General features: G+C 39.0%; 1 protein-coding gene across 3 annotated transcripts in view; it reads left to right on the top strand.

Moving 5' to 3' along the window:
• PKHD1 (PKHD1 ciliary IPT domain containing fibrocystin/polyductin) overlaps positions 1-13,093 on the top strand; it is a 414,808-nt gene that overhangs the window by 254,030 nt on the left and 147,685 nt on the right. For all 3 annotated transcript variants that reach the window (XR_011529807.1, XM_070584791.1, XM_070584792.1), the window contains exon 52: positions 9,104-9,241. Coding sequence is in view for 2 of the 3 variants with exons in the window: in XM_070584791.1 (XP_070440892.1) it covers positions 9,104-9,241 (138 nt within the window). In the remaining variant the exon portion in view is untranslated. The remainder of the gene's footprint in view (positions 1-9,103; positions 9,242-13,093) is intronic.

Raw genomic sequence — 13,093 nt, 5'->3', positions numbered from 1 at the left:
GTTTATATGATTTAGAGGAGAGCTGAAATTGTGTCCCAAGTTCACCATCTTTTCAGGGTATTTCAATGTTTACATTTTCTACAATACTTGGTTTCCCCTTGAAAGGAGATGAGTGCACGTCGATTGCACGGGCCCCTCTCTTCCTCTCTCCTGTTCTAATAGAGAAAGTGTTCTACCTTCTCTCAAAGGTCAGGCTCGCCTGGTATTCTCTGCATCCTATGTGGATGTCGCTTTTCAGATACCTCGCTTGTCTCCTTTCTCTCCCCGTCTGCAGCCGTTCCCTCCTACAGGACACTTCCTTGCAGCATACACATACCTTTTTGTATGCCCATATGATTAAAAAAATTCCCTTGGGCCCTCATCGACTTCTACATACTGATTCTTCTCTCCTCATCATGTCTTTGCTCCCTGAGTGATTTCTGAGAACATAAATTTGATGGTCTTCAACCCACAGACAGTATATGAAGTCAGGAAAATGTTTTTCTTTTTCCAAGTATCAGACCTATATGTCCAGCTGTCAACTTGAAATCTCCACTGGGATGACTTACAGGCATCTCAAACTGAAACAACCCAGAGAGCATCCTCTGTTCCTGTCCTCTCCCCCACAGGTCTGCCATTTCCAACTGCTGACTTGCTCCTCCTCCAGCTTTTCCTATTCCAGGACGTGGCATCATCTCCTGTTACTGATTGCTCAGAGTTGTTCTTGACTTTTTAACCAATCTTGTATATTCTGTTGCTAAGCATTTCTCAAGTCTGTATACCTTTCTTCATCTCTCCTCTCACCACCCTAATCGATGCATTGTCACCTCCTGGGTGAACCATAGATTGCATCCAACTTTTTCTCCTTCTAGTCTTGCCCTCATCTACTCCATTCACCCCACTGCAGCCAGAGTGATCTGTTAAAAAAAAAATGAATTAGTTATGTAATTCCCTGCTTAAAACCCTTTACTGGCTTAATGTCGTTCTTTGGATAAAGTCTCCAATTTTGTGCGTGGCCTCGAGAGTCCTGCCTGATCTGCTCCCTCGCCTGCCTTTCCAGCCCCACCTCTCCCCATCTCCTCCAAATTCTGCAGTCCAGGCACCCGTGCTGCTTTTCAGTGCCCTAAATGTGTGGCACTCTTTTCCACTCCCTGTTTTCCTGATATACTACTTTCTCTAGAGCGTCTATCTCCAGAACATTGTGCATTTTCCTTCTTACCACTTAGCATGGTTTGTGCCTATGTAATTTTTTGTGTGATTATGATTAAAGGTCTATTTTCTCCACAAAATTTTAAGTTTCCTGAGAGCAAGGACTGTGTCTCTTTGGCTCATAAACAGTACAGTGACAGTTATAGAGTGAACAGTCAAAAATATATGTTGGATATATGACAGGTGATAGCTAATCCTTTTATGTCTGTTATGTGCCAAGCTCTCTAACAATTTTATATGTGGTATCTTACCTAATCCTTATTATCACCCCCATGAAATATTAGTTCTCTTATTTTTTACTTGAGGAACAGAAATTCAGAGTAGCTAAGTAATTTTCTCAAGGAATGGTTTATTTGGGATTCAAACTTAGTTCTGTCTGGATTCTAATCTGGTGAGCATCCCATTGCGCCAGGTTTCTTCTTGGGCAAACAGTAATAGGTAAATCAGCCAGTGCATTTGTCCTACTCTAATTCTTTATCAGTCAGGTATCAGTCAAAGGAGCCTGGAGAGTATGGGGACACAGTTAAGAAATGACTGGAACTATAGAACTATTTAGACTCTAATTATATGTGGACTGTAGGTAGGTGGGGGCATCAGTGGGATTCTGGCCATTAAGGGGTTATAAACAAATGAAGGCACTGGATTCTCTCGGATGGATGGGCACTGGAATGAAGAGAGAAACAGATACAGTCTTCCTCACTTTGAAGTATTGCTGGGCCTTGCCATGATTGTTTTGGTTGGTGTCAGAAGCAAATACTAAAAAGGATTCAGATCTATTTCTTCCTTCCACCAAATCTCACCCGATCAATCTCGTAAAAATATTTACTTCCTTATGTGGAGTGGGAGCCTTTTTAAATTTATATTTGTTTCTTTGCCATATATCAGTGTCTGACAAGGTATTTACTAAGTGAACGAATGGATGAATGAATATATTTATTGGTCACTGATAATGCTTTTCCTTATATATCATTCTTTTCTTGGGGACATCTAGATCCCTGGATGGAAAAGAGGGATTAACTCCAAGGATGGGGATTTCAGTATCTTTGCCAGGTAGCATGGAGACATTTTAGAGTATTGGGACTTTGGGCAGAGGTTATGAAAAATGGATATTATTGTTGAAATACTTAGAATTGTGAATAAAAGTTCTAGGAACTTCACAGTCTCTGGGACAGTATTTGAATTCAAGAGGAAAGGAACTTATTTTGGAAATCCCAACAAGAACTCTTTGCATTGAATAAAGGTAATTTATTAGAATTTACAAAAAAATTCTTAAAGGTTTTGGGAATTTCTAACCAAGATCATCATGGAAAATATGGAAAGGCTGGGAACAGTAAAAACCTCTACAGAAGTAATTTTTGTATTTATATAGAATATAAGCACTTTATGAATTTAGGAGCATAAAATACAGACTAGTTAGCTCAGAATTATAAATTTTGATACAACATATTAAAATGTAGAATAGAGGTTTACTCGATATTTATTCTTCAGATACTATATTCTAAGCTCTCTCTTAAGCATCAATTATGCATTTGTGAAATAATGTATAAAATTTTTAAAACAAATAGAATACAAGCATCTTATCTTTAAGGAATTTAACAGTTTTTTTTTTTTCCAGTTAGAAGAAACAATTGAAAGCTTGAGCAAAAAATGAATGCATACTCTTCATTTTGAGGTCTTCTGGGGATTGCAAGGTCTAGGGTTTTTTGAGACTCTAGCCATCTGAGCAAGCAGATCCCCATGGACCTGTTTCAAATGGCAACACCAACGAACATGAGAGTGCAGATATCTCTCTGAGATCCTCTTTTCATTTCCTGGGGGTTTATACCCAGAAGTGGGATTGCTGGATCATATTTAGTTCTATTTTTAATCTTTTGAGGAACTTTCATACTGATGTCCAGAGTGGCTGCACGAATTTACATTCCCACCAACAGTGCACAAGGGTTTCTTTCTCTCCAACTCCTTGCCAACACTTATCTTTTGTTTTTTTGATAACAGACATCCCAACAGGTGTGAGGTGATATCTCTTTGTGATTCTGATTTGCATTTCCCTGATGATTAGTGATCCTGAGCACCTTTTCATATGGCTGTTGGCCATTTGTGTGTCTTCTTTGAGGAAATATCTATTCAATTCCTCTGCTCATCTTTTAACTTTAGTGGTTGCCGGGGACTGGGAGGAGGGGGAAGTGGGGAGGTATTAGTCAAGGGTACAAAGTTTCAGTTGCACAAGATGAATACATTCTAGAGACCTGCTGTACAGCAGAGTGCCTATAATAAACAATGCTGTATTATATAGTACTTAAAAATGTGCTAGGAGGGTAGATCTTACGTTAAGTGTTCTCATCACAAAATAATAATAACAAATAAATAAAAAGGATGGGAGGAAACTTTTTGAGAGGATGGATAGGTTTATGGCATGGATTATGGTGATAGTTGTATGGGTGTATACTTATCTCCAACCTCATTAAGTTGTATACATAAAATTTGTGGAGCTTTTGTGTGTCAATTATACATCAATAATTTTTATATTAAAATTCTTCCCCAAGAAAGGCAACACTAAGTTGGCCACTCTGAATTCTTTGAGGTTTCATGGGGAGAACGGCAGCATAAGGGCATCTCAAGATTAAAAACAAAACAAAACAAAGCAAGCCTGGAATGAGAGAAGGCACAGATTCTTTTGTGTTTTTGTGAACACAGCACCTTCTGTATTTTACTTTCAGAATTGGGGATTCAGAGGATTGATCTGATACAGTTGGTAATTTTACTTAAAGACCTCCCTATTAAGTAGAACCAAATATTTTTGAAGAACAGATGGTACAGGCTAGAGGAAGAGATAAACACTGTATGTTAAACATTTTATTGATCAATTAAAATATCATAATTTAAAATGTTGATTCTACCACGGGAATTTCGCATGTCTGTATGTGATTGAGAAAGACACAAAGAGAGTGTCTGTGGGGAGTGGATGAGGAGGTATTACTCAGAGTTTAAATTGGACCCTTCCCATGAGGTGAGAACGAGGAGGCCTACACCGCACCAGGCAGGCGGATGGGTGTTCTTCATGGTCAAGGAAGCTGGCTTTCAGTCTTGGATCTTGTGCCTCTGGGCACTTTGAAAACTGCCTCTTCTGCCTGGTTTTAAGACCAGTTTGAAAAAAGTGATAGGCAGAGTAGAATAAAGAAACCACCTGTGTGGATTTGATAAAAAAAAAAACAAAAGGCAGGCAACAAAGTTAGCAGCTCTTTGAGAAGAATTTAGTTATAGAAAGAATACATCCTTATCTTCTAGCACTTCTTTATTCTGCGCTTTCTACAAGAGAATGAATTCTTGGTAAACAAATACAATCATCTCTCTAAATTAGTCTCCTGGGCACTAATTTTCAATCATGTTAACCTTTCATTCCTGCGAACTATTTATGTATGAGAACTTCCATTCTATTTTAGGAGTACTTTATTTTGGATGTACCAGCCGTCCTCATAAAATGTGGTAGAATATTTGGATAAATCATTAGATTCACCAAAAGTTAAACAAGATTACAAAGAAAACGCCGCCATTTGTAAATATATATATTTAAATTAGTCACTTTAGAGTTAAAAATATTCTTCTCTGTTTAAAAAGAAAGATTGAATCATTTTAAAGTGATTCAGATGGCATTGCAACTTACTTTTCCATGGGTTCACATATTTATGGGAAAGTATTGGGGCCAAGAGTGAATGTAGAAACAAACTCGTTAATTATGGAAGGTACAAGAAAATAACAAGCCTACAAATAGTCCTTGTATGTCCTGCTCTGCCTTTGCATGCCATCACCCTCCCTCAGAAGTCTGAGCTATGTCCAAAGTTGGTGTCCACTGTGTTCCCGACAATAGCAGGGTTGTAGTGGAAACTGTCTTCACCACCTAAGTTATGGGGCCTGATACAGTGAGTACCATACAAGCAGTGGGTCTGCCTGCTCTAAATTATGCCTGTTCATGTGACCCCATCATTATTCCCAGGATCTGTGCCCTTCGCCCTTGATCTCATTTCTGCAGGATTTAGACAAGTGTCAGGCCCTTGGAATGCTACACAATAGTGACCTTGATTCCCTGGCTTTGCTGGAAAAAAAATTGAGTTTAAATCAAGTGTTGAAAGTATATGGAATGCTTTGTAACTATGGTAGTCAGATTATTCCTAATACAAAAGAAGCCCTAGCCCTCTGTCAGAGACATCTGCCTTTTGATTCGGCTCAGGCTTTCTGGTCTTAAGGGTAACTAATGCGTTTATAGAAGGCTAAAGCCTCTTTGTTGTTGTTATTTTTGTTGTTGCATTTGATACATGGACAGATTCAGGTGATTCCTCATTATTGTGAACTTTCCAGATATTATTTCTAAAGATTTATCCTTCTAATTGTCAAAATACAACCCTTTCAGGAAAAAACAAAACGAAACACGGCTTAGCAAAAGATCCCAGAATAAAGATGGTAGGATGTTTAGTGCTTGATGGATGAACAAGTGGAAAGAGGGTGTAATTTGGAACCAAGAGGCACCACCCCGTGGCTGGTCCTGAGCTCCTTTGGGGGGAAAAGCAGTCTTTAATTACATCTGGTACTCATTAATTCGTTTTGGAGTCTCTTTCCAGATCTGTTCCCCCATCAGCCTCCCATTGAGCAACTGAAATTCCAGATGGTTCCCTCCATATGCCAGTGCTCATTCTCTCAAGTAGGATAGATTGGTCACTGACAGAGTAGGATGGAATAGCCTTGGCCAAGTCAAGGCAAGTTGAAAAGCATTGGGCCACAGTTAAGTGAGAGGTGATCCGTCATTTGTGTTTTTAAGTGGGTTGTATATATAACTGACTCTGAGTGATTTTTTTGAAATATCTTGAGTAATTTCATGGAAAGGATGCTACTTCTAGAGAACGTGGCATATTGATCCTAACTTTCTACACCTGGAACAGAGAAAAATCCTCTACAAGTTGTTCCTATAGCTGATGGCTGGTCAATTTGGTCCTGCATCCAGTCTCCTCTGGACCACCTTAGAAGAGTTCTTTTGCCTGTGTCACTTGCAATGACAGTTGTAATCTCTGTTATTGTGATACAAGGAGAGTTCCTTTATAAAAATCTTTATAGGGCATATGTTTATTTCATCTTGGTATAATAGGCACATTGATAGATTTTCCATTTTGAGGTAGATGGGATTAAAGATGGGGTCAAGCTCCATATAATGAAAAAGTATATTGTCATTTCAAGTATATCACATTGTGTTTATTTGTTTATCTGTCTTCATCCGATAATGAGAAACATGTCTTACTTATCTTTGAGTTCCTACTACCCAACATTATTTGGCACATCATGGGGAAGAAAAGGAGGAAAGAAGAAAAGGTGAATAGAAGGATTCAAGAAATTTCAAAGTGAAAGGTGGCGCTGAAAGAAATAAGAGCAATGTTTTTGCTTTTTTCTTCATCCTATACTTTTCTGTTGATAGCTATTGGATTTCATATGTGGTGTGTGTGTGTGTGTGTGTGTGCACTCATTCTTTAATGTTATTTTTGAGCACGTACTATATGCTAGCTATTGTTCTAGGCGATGAGAAAATAAAAATGAGAGTGGCAGCTGTGGTCTCTATTCTCATTGGAGCTTATAATAGGCTATCTTTGATTTGTGGGAAATTTGTTGGTATATTTGGAGGGGGCAGGGTAATTAAAAGAAAAAATTTCTTCTAAGAGGGCATGTGATAAAGACTAAAGGGAAAATTTGAAATTCCGTGTAATTGTCATATTTTAACCGAGAAGTATGTTTAAAAGAGGCCTATTATCGTGCTTTTGTGTGTGTTTGAATCCTCCGTGGATGAGAGAAAGTACTGGCTGAAGCAATTTAATTGTTTGGTACAATCAGGCTCAATAGCCAAACGCTGGTAGAACGGCCGTAGGTTGGAGCAGATAAAGGCCATTTGTATAGAACTTTTGTTTTAAGTGTACTTGCTTGAAATAATTTCTGTCTTGCTTTTGAAGTCATACTAAAGTCATGAATCCATAAAATGTATGTTAAATCTAGAACATTCTCTAGATATTTCACTATTTTGTTTGAATGTTTTAAAAAGCACCAGAGATGAAATTGAAGTACATATTTATTTTTGTTTGTTTAGCCTGATTATTCATTTTATGTCAGTCACTAGTAAACTCTTAAATTTAAGGTGTCCAAGGAACTAAACTCAACAGATCTGGGCAGCATTTATTTAACATCCTTGTCTTTGATATCGCAGGAAGCACTAGGGATTTTTAAAAATGGATGGTCTCTTCTCCTATGAGAGTAACAGTGAAAGAGAAAGACATAGTTACACTGAGGACCAGCCCAGTGACCGTTGCCTCCTTACATATAATAATTTTGTACGTAATTACAATAATGTGTTTTAGGGTTCTGTTATAAGAATGTACCAGGTATCATTGGAGAGCGAAAGAGAAACAGATGTCCACGGGGGAATTGGTGGATCCAGCAGGGGAACTGGGAAGGGCTTACTAGCAGAGCTAAAACTTGAGTTGATGTTGATGGATGAGTGGGTGATGTTGATGCTGTTGCTGTTGTACCATGACCATATCTTGAGAACCACTCTTCTACTGTCCAACTGAGAGACGAGGGAAAGGAGAGAGCTCATGTAGAATTTACGGAGCAGGCCTATGGGTGGCACACTTCAATTCTGCCTACATTTTATTGACTACGACTCAGTCGCATTACTTCATCTAACTACAGAGGAGGCTGGGAAAGGTAGTATAAGTGTGAAGCCAGGAGGAAAAGGGAAACATTTGGTTTACAACTCTGTAGTTTCTGCCACAGGAAGATGTGACAGTCTTATAGCTAGGGAAGTAGGCAGAGACTAGAAAAGACAACTTGTGAGAAGTTAATTTGGGGGGCAATTCCTTAAGAACAGCAAAGGGCATCATTTCTTGGAAGGAGACATGAGATTATGTTAATGAAATTTCTTAAAAATGTTTACATGTGTCAGTGATTATGGTACTTGAAATTTAAGCAGAAACATTTATTTGGTACCTTTACTTATTGTTGAATTACTACTAAACCTCAGAAAGTAACACTTAGTACTTGGGCAGATAAAATGTTTACTGTTTTAAATGAGAATTTTTGTTCAAGTATGGCTCTATTGTTACTTGCAGACAAAATCTATGAGTCTTTCTTCTAAAGTTGTATGGAAACTGCTTTTATGAAAGAGGAGATGAAGAATAATGGTTTTAAGTTGTCTGATGAGCTCTACAAGCATGCCAAGCTAATGGACAACAGTACAAATAATGACAATATCCAGCATTTATTAAGATACTTTGCTTTACATCATGGGAATTGGGAAGCTGAGAATGGCTTACTAATACTGTATAAGCACTTTAGATCTATTAACTTATTTAACACTCACAAAACCTCTGTGAATGAAGCAGGTATTTTCATTATCATTTGCATTTCACAGAATATATAACTGAGGCACAGAGAGGTAAAGTTGTTGGTCTACACAGCTGGTAAGGAGCAGAGCTGGGATTCACATCCCAATAGTCTAACTTCAGAGACCAAGGTCATATCTGTGGTTCTCTACCTCTCTGAAGCCAGAGCCAAAGTGAAGGGACAAGGACAAAGGGTGGGGAGCTCACTTGCATGTTTTCACTAAAGTAAATTTGGGGTTGCTGTTTGGGGCATAAACAGTGCCTTTTGGCCATAACATTGGTATGTGAAAGAATGGCAGAATTTATTAATCATGCTTTCCTTTTTGTCCCTGCCTCTTTATTAAGGCCCAGCCTTTGGCAAACTACTACTGCACCTGTCCTGGCATGGGTAGCAACGTAAGCAGCTCCTGAATTGCCTGGAGAACCCCAGAGTAAATCATTGGAGGAGAGAAGGTGATTCTTGTTTTGGTTACATGTCTGAGCAATTTCTTTTTCTTCTGCAGACAGGACTGTCCTTGTGGATACAGATCTTCCATTCCTCAAAGGCCTCTATGTGATGGGGACTTTAGAATTCCCTGTGGACAGAAGCAACATTCTGAGTGTGGCGTGCATGGTCATTGCAGGTGGCGAGCTGAAAGTTGGTGAGTAAAGGGCATAAAGATTAGGAGCATGATGAGAATCAAACTGTGAGAAAGGCCTTGGGAAATGATGGTATCATCCAGCAGGTTGCTTACTGGAGTTTGGGGAGGGCTAAGGCAGGGAGTGAGTTTACTAGTAAAGCTTGTCCTCGGCAAGCTTTAGATGCAGACAGAGGTAGCTTTTGTTGGTCATTCTCTATATCCACCCACGGTCATCAAGCTGTCTTTCTGGCTGCAGGGTCCTCATGCTGTTCCTCATTTCAGGGCTCTTTTTGCCTCCTCTAAGCTACGGATCAATTCTCCCTCTAGTTCTTTGATGAGAATTTACCTGTGTCTCCCTCTTTCAGAAGATCTCATAGGATGGATTTGTGAGCCTTTCATCAACTAAACCACAACATAATTTCAATTGCTATCTTACTGCAGATCGTTGGGGAACACACTCCTGAAAGCAGAGTTTAAGTGTTAATGCTTTACTGGGGCAGATGATCACAGGGCAGCTAGAGTGCAGGGAGAAGAAGAGTGAAGGAGAAACTCATTAACTCCTGTGTCTTTCTTTGTTATGTTTCGTGCCTCCCTGGGCAGCTGGTGGAGGGGCCAGAGACTCAAGGCGTGCCTGGAGATGGGGCTTCTCCAGCTGGGAAGTGAGGCGTGTTGCTGAGGCTGAGGGGCAGGCAGCAGGGAGTGGATCTGGAGTCGTGTGTTAACGAGTCTGGTACATTGTCTTACTTAAACAGAAGACATGAGTTGTTATAGGTGGACCGTGTACTTGGAACTGCTGTAGGCAATAAGTGTACAATGATGAAAAGAAACATATCTCCTGCCCCCAAACGAACTACTTTTGGACTTAGTAAGGCTTTCCATTTTGACCCCAAAAAGGAGATTAAAAGAGAATTCCCAGGAGCAATAATACCTTATCCCAAAGAAATAAATCTCTGATGGTGAGGAAATATTTACATATTGTTGTTCAGTATCATTCAAAGTTTAGAATCTCTGCTGGGAGAGAATTCTAGGCCTAAATAGCTGTCCAAAGCTTAAATCACTGTGAGAAAATTCCTGAAAAATTATGGTCAAGGCTTTTCTCGAGTACTTCTAGTGACAGAAAAATTTGAGACAACCTGTTCCTGCTTTAAAAATTCTCGTTAGAATTCTTTTCCTTCTATTAAGTCAAAGTCTCTCTTCCTCCAGTTTCTGTGGGTTCAGGTTCTTCCATTTGATCCACACAGGACGAGGGTCAACCCGCTTCCCTGTGACAGCCCCTCATTCACAGTTTCCTGAACCTTCTCTTTTTTAGGTTATGCAGTTCCTATTATTTTAACCACAGTTAAATCATAGCTATTTTCATCATAGTTATTGTTATGTTTATATAGTTATATCATTTTAATCATAGTTATTGATGTTTTAAAATAATTTTCATTTTTCAGTCTATTCTAAAAAAACTGGAAAATAAAGAAAAACAGAAACTTGCACAGGAAAAATGAAGTAGTCACTCATATTCCCAAATGTAAAGCTAACTGCAGTTAATATTTTGTATTTTGTCTTAAAATCATTTTTTTTACTACACTTACACGCATATACACACTCACTTTAAATGTAGGATGTACAGTTTGATAATCTTTTGGGTCCTATATTAACAGTGTGAGAATTTCCTCAACTCATTATATTTCAAAGAAACAATTTTAATTGCTTTAGTATTCCATAATATATATGAGTACATATGTGTGTATGTATATGTGTGCCTACATATATAATAATTTATTTAACCATTTTTCTATTGTTGCACATCTAGATTATTTCAGATTTTGTCCTTGTGACTTACTCTGCAACAGACATTTCAGCACTTCAATTATTATTCGTATCCCTGATTGTTTCCTTAGGATAGACTTTTATAAGAGGAATTGATGGGCGTAAGGATAAACGCATGTTTTGAGGTCATTGATACATATTGTCAAATTGCTTCCCAGAAAGGTTTTTACAAATTTACATTCCCTCCACATTTCTAAGAGTTATGAGATCCCCTCACTTTTCCTAGCCTTGCCTCTAAACGCATCTCTGTTTTGTTTCATGCCTCTGAAAGTTTGAAGCCGGGGGAAAGAACTATTCCCGGGTGGGCCCTGACTTATTCTGAGCAGAGTGAAATGGGTATAGCAGTCACCAGCATGGGCTCCATGTCAGGTGCCTGGGATCAGATCCAGCTTGGTCACCTACTTGCTGTTTGACTGTAAGCAAGTCAGCCTCTGGACACCTCCATTTCTTCATCTGTAAGGTGTATGGCAACAATAGAACCTTCTTCAGAGGGATGTTGAAACCAATAAATGTAACAGCTCCTACTACATGCTGGGCAAATAGTAGGTGTTTAATAAATGTTGATTTATCTGCCGGGGTGCCTGGAGGAAATAAATGTCATACTGAATTGGACAATTGGAGGAGATTTTAATGAAGGAACCATTTACAACAGTCCAAATGGCATGGGGCATACTCCAGGGCTAGTAACAGCACAGCGCGCGTACAACCCCTCGCCCCCAAGGAGCAAGATAGGGAAGTCCTTACTGGAATCAGAGATGAAGGGATTGTGATGTGTGGAGATGGTTGCCAGACAGTGGCATGACCTCTTGTATGGCTGGGACTCACCCAGTACCTGGAGGGACCTGTGGGAATAAATATCCTGTTCTTACTCTCCTCTGTTGTCTCCTGCTCACGATGCCATTTGGCCAAACCCAACTGGAACTCTGAGTAAAGGAGAACTCATTGATGTAGTCCGTGAAGGTCAGCAGCACCCTGGGGCACTGAGCAGGGTAGGGAAGGACAGAGCTTGCAAGTGGAGGTGTCAGTGGAAGCTCTCCAGCACAGTCAGCTTCCAGCTGTCATAACAGATACAATTCTTCTATTAATACAGCCAAAGATTGAACTAACTTCTTTGTCCAGCCATGTCATGCTGTTGGTCCTGCCAACTATATTGTCAACTCTAATTCTTACTCTTTTTATATGTGCTTCCTCAAACACATATCTCTACATTGTACACTTATATAGAGATTATTTTGTTTTCTCTTGAGTTTTAGGGGGATCTAAGTGAAATACTTTTTTACTTATCTCTTCATTTTATTATTTCAGTTCATCTTTACACACTGGAGAAATCCTTTTGGATTCTGATTTTTTTCTCCAAGATTAATATCATTTGTCGATTTGTTTAATATTCTGTAAAATCCTCAACCAGTAAACTGATAGAAATATTAAATAAAACTGAGCCTTGCTCTTGTTACTAGAAAACTTATTTCAGGTTGACATCTGCTATTGCTAGGATTGGTCTTTTTTCATAAGCTGTTTTTAGGTTTCTGAGGTTATTGCTAAACTTGTCGCCTGAAAATCTGTACCTCCGAAGGGAAGTGACGCTATGCCACTTTCCAGTTTTGATCTATACATTTTAAATCTTATTTTTAGATTTGTCCATTCTCAACTATATTTTTACCTATTACCAAACAATGGTGTATTCTTTTCTTCCCACTTTGTCTGTGTGTTCCAGGCTTAAAGGTTGATTACTGGAACCCATCTGCCCAATTCTATGTGTATTATGCCTGAAGGAAGACTTTCAACCCATCTGTCAAATTCTACCACACCCTAAAGAAATCCCAACATGAAATAGATAATAAGACTAGTTAGTAATCAAACTTAATGGATGTGGACATTGGCACAGAGCACTGCCAGAGTATGTCTGCTATCTGATGCCATTTGATCCAAGTCCCAACGTTGTGGAATTACATTTCTTGGTGGTCCTGCTTTTAAGGCAACTGGTGCTGGCAAAAGGTATCAATTGACTTTCAGTAGAGTAGAATCATAATGCTAGAATTAGAAGGAAAGTTT

Source organism: Equus przewalskii, chromosome 19 (assembly GCF_037783145.1).
Source record: "Equus przewalskii isolate Varuska chromosome 19, EquPr2, whole genome shotgun sequence".
Taxonomy (NCBI): domain Eukaryota; kingdom Metazoa; phylum Chordata; class Mammalia; order Perissodactyla; family Equidae; genus Equus; species Equus przewalskii.
Note: the sequence above shows the minus strand (reverse complement) of the source record. Positions and strands in the feature narration are given on the sequence as shown.